Consider the following 7,568-nt stretch of genomic DNA (forward strand, 5'->3'; position numbering starts at 1 on the left):
TGCCGCGCGAGGGACAAACATCATCAGGAAAGAAAGCGCCTGCAGCCGGCCCCTGAAGCGGCATTTCAGAACGAGCAGCACTTGTCTCTGGGCCTACACCTGCGTGTTTTTGCGCGCGTCTCCATCAGCGCGTCCTTTTGTCAGATGATCTCTATTTCTTAAGCCCGCCTGCGGAGGCACATTTTCCTTTAAATAGTCTGGACCAAGGGCGGGGCTTGCAGGATGCGGCCGGGGCCAGAAGGTGCCGCAGTGCTCTCGCCGGGGCCTCTAGGATAGCGTTCCCTCCACCCTGGAGCGCGTTCAACAGAACACCCCAGTGAGTTCACACACTGACTCACTCGCACGCTCCAGCCGAATCCAGGACTCTGGGCGCTAAAGAAGTCAATGGAAGCAGAAGCCTACACCGGATTCCTGTTCCCTGCAGGACCCTGACAGTTGGACAGGTGACTTCCAGAATACGGATGGAGTCTCCAGAGACAGACGCTTTAGTGGACGAAATTCGCCAAACAACCAACTTAAGATCCTAAAAGGGAGAGAGAACAATCAGCGGACGCAGCTAATCTCTTCAAACCCACACTTTATCCCCTCACCCCTTGCCTTTCCAGGTCACCATGTCTGCAGGAAACGGCACCCCTTCGGGGTCAGCAGCAGGGGAGGTCTGGGCGGGGTCAGGAGTAGAAGTGGAGGGCTCAGAGCTGCCCACCTTCTCAGTTGCAGCCAAGGTCCGAGTGGGAGTGACCGTTGTGCTGTTTATTTCTTCGGCTGGAGGGAACCTGGCTGTGCTGTGGTCAGTGACACGGCCGCAACCTAGCCAGCTCCGCCCCTCTCCGGTACGACGACTCTTTGCTCATTTAGCAGCTGCCGACTTACTGGTCACTTTTGTGGTTATGCCTCTAGATGCCACCTGGAATATCACTGTTCAGTGGCTGGCCGGGGATATCGCATGTCGGACACTCATGTTCCTGAAACTAATGGCTATGTATGCCGCAGCTTTCCTGCCTGTGGTCATTGGGCTCGACCGCCAGGCAGCCGTACTCCACCCGCTTGGACCCCGCTCAACTGGAGGGAAACTTCTGGGGGCAGCCTGGGGACTTAGTTTCCTGCTTGCCTTGCCCCAGGTGAGTGACTTGCCGGCACTTACGGCTAGACTCAACAAGAATTTGGGTATACAACATGAGCCTTCGGTTTCAAGGGGTGTGCGTGGCCGCGGTCACCATTAATCCTCAGCGGGGGAGCCTCTGCTATCTCTTTTGCAAGTTACCATCATCGAGTGTTAATTTGTATTTTTGTAAAGAGCCTTTGATTTTACTACACTTGACTTCCACCTTTTTGCATCCTCCCTCCCAACCTTTTTCAGATGCAGAACTCTAGGGCAGGGAGGAAACATATATGGGAAGAAGACAGTTAAGTCAGTGACTTTGGACAAAACTTTGTGGTATTCATTCATCAATCCAAAAAATAATGTGCATCCCCTAGGTACAATCAAAAGTTCTATCAAGGATAGAGCGACAAAGTCTTGCCTCCAAGAAATTTTTAAACTAGTGCAGAGTCAAATTAATATGCAATTAGAACACAGTGTGTAGTCGAGCGTTAATCTAAGCATAAGGAGCTAAAGAACAACGGAGATGTCTGACCCACTCTTGGACAGTTAGGGAAAGCTTCCTGACTTCCCAGAGACGTTAAAAGTTGATTCTTGGAAGTCAGACAAGTTAAAGCAGGACTGCTGGGGAGGGTAGAGGGTAGACAATCTCACAGTGGTTGCAGCTCAAGATGAGGGCTAGAGAATGGTGAATAATGAACCCTGGGGGGAATGAAGAACGAGATCACAAATATTAGGCTTGTAGTTTATCCTGAGGGCATTGGAGACTCTAAAGTAAAAGGTAGAGAGTGACAATTAGATTTGCCATTTTTTACTCTAACTTTATGGTGGGTGTCAGAACCGGGGGAAAGGGGGAGCATCTGAACTTGAGGACCAGTTAATCAAATCTCAATACTGAAAATGAACTAGAAATCTAGAAAAAAGCAATTCTTTCAAAACCAAAACCACTACCACTATCTGGGAGGAGGGAGTAAAGCAGCATCTCTGAGACAAGGATTAGGGTTATGTCAGGACGGAGTCTATAATTTCAGCCTCTGGAATAATACATTCTAGAGCCAGATTTAAGATTTGACCCTTAAATCCTTAAATATTATAAATTAACTATCAGTTAGTCTGACCGTAGTTCTAAAGTAGGAAGTATTGCTTCCAACAGTATGTTGCAAACAGGACCTCTGCTACCCCAAGTTTTAAAAAGCAGCCTGTTGCCTCCATGCAAAAGGAGTTACAGTTGAATTTATATGAAGCGAATTTTAGATGTGAGCTGGGAGTTAGGAAGAAGCCTGTTTTTGACGTTTGCTTGTTTTACTTTTGCTTTTTGAGTCTAGGCTCTACCACAACTAGCTGTATGACTGGCTAAATCCCTTGAAATATATAGGCCACAAGATAATGGAATAGCAAATGAATTTCATCCTTTCTTGCAGTCTGAAAACCTGACAATAGTGCAACCTCCATTTGCTTCAACAGCAACCTGGTAACATCATGATTGAGGTTCAAAAGGTGCTATTTTGGGTTCCACATTAGCATCCTCCTATGTAAATTCTGCACTGCCCTTATGTTGCACTTAAAATATTAGTGTCAGTAAAAAAAAACTTTTTTGTTAGTGTGGTGAAGGGAACATTCTTGTAGTTAGAAACTATTTTTATAGACTCGAGTTTCCAAGTTATCAGAAGTAGCTGAAAAGGTTTCCACAGTCGATGGTAAATTGCGTATCAGATAAGAAAAGAAGAGGCAGAAGTGGGGCCATGGACCAAAATGTGAGTCCAGGAGCCCTGCCTATTTTAAACTCCTTCTCACAAGGTGTCAAGTATTTCTAGGTGTACTATAACCCGCCCCCCCCCCAAAACAAAACCCTCAAAATATATGGACTCAAGATAGGGGAAGAGGAAAAACCACTCCCCAACTGACTTAGAATCGCCTGATCCTAAGTCCAAGCAGTTCATTTAATTGCATGTCTGTGGCTGATACTATTTACCTTTCCTAAAAGTCCCTCATGTTTGCTGAAATCACTTTCCAAAATGCCTTATATCTAAGAATCTGATACCTACAAAGCTTGCCTTCTATCAAACTAATAGTGACTCAATCCACCTTACCTGAACTGAGGTAGTCAACCTGAAGCTCTCAACTGAAAAATACTCCCTACTGACTCAAAGCAAAACCCCAGCAGTTTGCCAAAAAGGGGAAGGGGCAGCCAACAGCATTTGGAAAATGTTAGATTTTATTTAACATTGTTTCACCATCATAGTTACTGTACATATGACTATTACTAAAGGTCACTTTACAGAGTGGCTGCAAAATGGCCTGAAACTTTAGCAGCACCTGTTTTATACAAGATTTCTTGTTTTCACAGAATCAATCACACACATCATGAAAATCATTTCAGCTCAAAAGGTTGGTGAGGTGGTAGATACCCTTTTATGAAGTTCAATGTTAGAATAGTATTTGAAAAGGCAAGGTTTTTTTTTTCCTTTTTGTTCTAAATGTAGGTACTGGGGATTGAACCCAGGTCCTCGTGCATGGTAAGCATATGTGCTACCTCTGAGCTGTACCCACCCCTTGAGAAGACAGGATTCTTTAAATTCCGGATTTAACAAACATAGCCTAAGGGGAAGAGGGATTTTCGAGATACATTTCTACACTTTTAAATATGGCACCATGGATGTACAATTACTCGGCACTGCAGAGAATTAAGAATGAACTGGAAGGAGATACTGCTGAACTGGTGGGTAGGCTGGTGGGGAGGGTAAGGGGAACCAGCTCTAACAGTCCCCAACTCCATTCTAGCTATTCCTGTTCCATACTGTCCGCCGAGCTGGTCCAGTCCCCTTCACTCAGTGTGTCACCAAAGGCAGCTTCAAGGCTCAATGGCAAGAGACCACCTATAACCTCTTCACCTTCTGCTGCCTCTTTCTGCTGCCACTGACTGCCATGACCATCTGCTATAGCCGCATTGTCCTCAGTGCGTCCAGTTCCCGGACAAGAAAGGGGAACCATGGTGAGACCCCAGACCCCAGGCCCTAACCCATACCCTACTGCTTCTAACCTCATTTATTTGATAGTGATCTATCAAACCAAAAGTGAAATACCACCCATATCTCTAGCACCTGATGCTACACATAATGTTATTGAATGCCTTCAATTATAACTTCATTCTCTGAAGTTGAGTTAGCTGGGCAAGAATAAGGAGAAAAGGGATCAGTATTCTCCTGTTAGACACCAGCACGTCTTCAAATAGACTTGGCAGCTTCATGTAACACAGCATCTTAATCGAAACCTTTTTTTCCCAGCATGTCTATCATAATCCCTGGGGGGAGGAGAGTGTATCGTCCTAGGCTGGGAAGGGAAAGGCGGCATGCAGCATTTTCTTCCTTGTAGAGGGGGAGAGCTCTATTTATGCCCATTCATCAACTCAGGAGCTGAGTGGTTCTGAATTTGAGTGTGTTTTCTAAATTCCCAGCCTCTGCCGGTGAATTTGCCCTCCGCCGCTCCTTAGACAATCGTCCCCGTGTTCGTCTTCGGGCCCTGCGACTGGCCCTGCTTGTCCTGCTGACCTTCATCCTCTGCTGGACACCTTATTACCTGCTAGGTCTCTGGTACTGGTTCTCTCCCACCATGCTAAATGAAGTGCCTCCCAGCCTCAGCCACATCCTTTTCCTCTTTGGCCTCCTCAATGCTCCTCTGGATCCTCTCCTCTATGGGGCCTTCACCCTTGGCTGCCGAAGAGGGCATCAAGAACTTAGTATAGACTCCTCCAGAGAAGGAGGATCTGGAAGAAAGCCCCCGCAGGAGATTCAAGCCCTTAGACAGATGGAAATACAAGCAAATGTGGCAGCAAAAGAGGCAGGAGAAACAAAAGAGACATTTCTATAACATCCATTTGCTCAGGACAGAGTACACAGGAACAGAATAATTATTCTTTAGTATCACAAGAATATCTGACTTCTACCCTGCTCTCTTAGCTTCCAAGAAAAAGAAATACTGAGCAGTCTCTACTTTGACCCCAGCTGAGACTTGAGACTATGTCTACTGTAGAAACTCACACAGAATTCAGTCCCTGGGAGAAGTATCTTCACAGTGACCCACACTACCTTACTGTAAATAGTGCTTCAGAGCTTGCAATGTCAGAACAGGAAAGTAATTTTAAATGTAGAAAACAAAAATGGGACATTTATTCATAACTCAAAAGAAACACTAAGCAGGAAAGGGTAAGAGATTAAATATAAAACACAGTGAGTTCCACCCCAGCCCTATTTCCCCAAAGCTGCATGGTCAAATGGAACCTCTGGAGAGAACACCAGAACAACAGAAGATGGGTCAGCGACGCCTTCGGTCTGGACTCCTGCTGCGTCTTCGGCCACCTCTAGGGACAAGGAAAAGAGATAGGGCTCATCAGAGAAATACAATACAATGTCCTTATTCTGTTTTGCTCATATTCTCTTCACTGAGATAGTGTTTGCCCTCTCCACTTTACCTCCTCTTGCCCTTGGGTGGACCCCGAACAAAACACCAGTCCACGCTGATTGGCTGTCCCATCAAATCCTGGCCATTGAGTCCCTCCATAGCAGCCTGGGCCTCCTTGTATGTTTCATACTCAACTAGAGTATACCCCTAGGACAAGTGAAAAGACAGATTATGAAAACCCTCCTATTCCAGCAAGCTATTTTCTATTCAAATAGAAAAATCCATACTCTCAACAACGAATATACATCATATACCTCTATTATATATACAACTGTGTGTCTGTTTCTGTCTCTTTGCTATGTCTAACAAAATCAATTCCCAATGTCATTTTATTTTAACTTTGCTCTTGGCCAACCACAACAAACATGGGAGAACTACCAACGCTGTCTAAGGGTTATGGGGGAAGAGAGGTAATGGAGTATCACTCAGGATACCTTCAGATATCCTGTTCGCCTGTCCAGGTTGAGATGGATGTTTTTTATTTCCCCATACTCTGCAAATTTATCATGGATGTCTTCTTCCGTGGCTTCCTCATGGACTCCAGTGACAAAGAGAATCCAACCTTCAACAGCTGTTGGGGAAGGGAGGGAGGCTGTTTGAGGTTATGAGAGAAAAACTTCAAAACAAGATCACAGAAGTAGACTATGTGCAGACACCACAGAGATTGGTTAAGCTACCTCTGACCCCATTCCTATTGGGTTTTATTTCATTGTTTCCTAATTCTCTACAATCTCCATTTTACTTACAGCGCTGTGGTCCGGGTTCATCACCATCCTGCTCCACGCTGTCATAATCCTCACGCATCCGCGCTCGAGACCCCTCTTCTATTAGAAACATACACGAGATCACCGGAAAATCCCCCATCTCCCACTGCTCACCATAACTCTGAATGGGGACTCCAAAACTCATAGTTCTCACCATTCTAGACCCCATTCCACCCACAAACACTCACCAGAGCCAAAGCCACGACCTTTCCGTTTCTTTGCTTTTTCTTTCAGTTTGTGGATGCTCTCTGGAACCCCAGAAGTGAAAGAATAAGTGACAGAGATAACAGTTTACAACTAGCGTCTCTTTTCCAGACATCATTTGAAAGCCGACCTCACCACCTCCAGTCTCAGTCCCTTCCTGGACCGCCCCCATTCCTCCCGAAGGAGGCGGGGTCTCCAAGCCAACGGAAAGCCAGTTCCCCGCTCGCATCCTCCTCGCTGGGGAGAAGGGAGATTACGTTTTTCTAATACGCCCTTCTCTCGCACCTTCCCCGCTTCCCGCAGCCGCCTCCACTGTCCTCACCGTCCCCATCCTCATCCATGGCGAAGTCCTCGCCCCCGGCCTCGTGAAGATCCAGCACGTCAGCCATCTTGCCTTCGCTCTAACTCCCAGCCGTGCCTCTCAGGCCCGAGGCTCCTCCGGTAGCTGTCGCGGAGGGGAAAGGTCGCCAGTCAAATTGACCAATCAAAAACTAACTCTAAGTCCCGCCCTCGGCGCGGTGAAAATACGCAACGGAGGCGGGCCTAGTTTGGGAATATCCCGGAAGTGTTCCGTAGCCATCTTGAGCGGGTCGTGAGCGGAAGGCCCCGGCTCTGAGAGGGACAGGCTAGGGGGTGGGCGGAGTCAATAACTTCCGCTGAAATAGGGTAGCTGACAGAGACGCCCATCCTGGTTTTTTTTTTTGTTAAAGGCTTGCTTCGCGTCTCCTTTCACTCCATACTAGGGAATGGAAGTTGAAGAGAGATTTTTTCTCTAGAAACTTCCAGACCTATACTGTGCCGAGGAGCAGCCTGATCTATGATGGAAGCATTAAAAAAAAAAAATGTAGTTCAGTCAGCAGTTCTGCCTCAAAAAGCTGCTTCTGGAACGTACTGCAGCACGAATTTTCTCTCCTAAAAAAACCCTAGCAGACCTGGTTGTCCGGTAAAATAAGATTGGGGAGACAAATATCAACCTTAAAGAAAAAGAAAACTCACTCAAATTCTTTCCTCCACTTATGGAAATTAAAAAAGAAAAATCACGG

The 7,568-nt window shown here is 46.3% G+C and overlaps 2 protein-coding genes across 3 annotated transcripts; one reads left to right on the forward strand and one right to left on the reverse strand.

Moving 5' to 3' along the window:
* Nucleotides 1-10: 10 nt before the first annotated feature.
* Nucleotides 11-5,097, forward strand: LOC105105885 (gonadotropin-releasing hormone II receptor). The gene is given in 4 exon segments (XM_010999708.3): nucleotides 11-1,118; nucleotides 3,881-4,091; nucleotides 4,554-4,951; nucleotides 4,954-5,097. Coding segments are annotated over 4 exon segments (1,218 nt in total). The 5' UTR covers nucleotides 11-611; the 3' UTR covers nucleotides 5,056-5,097.
* Nucleotides 5,098-5,234: 137 nt separating this feature from the next.
* Nucleotides 5,235-7,004, reverse strand: RBM8A (RNA binding motif protein 8A). Of its 2 annotated transcripts, none has more exons than XM_031436540.2 (6): nucleotides 6,848-7,004; nucleotides 6,510-6,569; nucleotides 6,304-6,378; nucleotides 5,992-6,128; nucleotides 5,568-5,704; nucleotides 5,235-5,456 (listed from the first exon to the last, which is right to left on the reverse strand). In XM_031436540.2, exons 1-6 carry the CDS (start codon nucleotides 6,912-6,914, stop codon nucleotides 5,411-5,413), a joined length of 522 nt encoding a protein of 173 aa, XP_031292400.1. In that variant the 5' UTR covers nucleotides 6,915-7,004; the 3' UTR covers nucleotides 5,235-5,410. The 2 variants fall into 2 exon arrangements, with proteins under 2 accessions (XP_031292400.1, XP_010998009.1); XM_010999707.3 differs by having other exon boundaries at nucleotides 6,304-6,381.
* Between the last annotated feature and the right edge of the window lie 564 nt (nucleotides 7,005-7,568).

The sequence above is a fragment of the Camelus dromedarius genome, chromosome 23 (genome assembly GCF_036321535.1).
Source record: "Camelus dromedarius isolate mCamDro1 chromosome 23, mCamDro1.pat, whole genome shotgun sequence".
NCBI classification, from domain to species: domain Eukaryota; kingdom Metazoa; phylum Chordata; class Mammalia; order Artiodactyla; family Camelidae; genus Camelus; species Camelus dromedarius.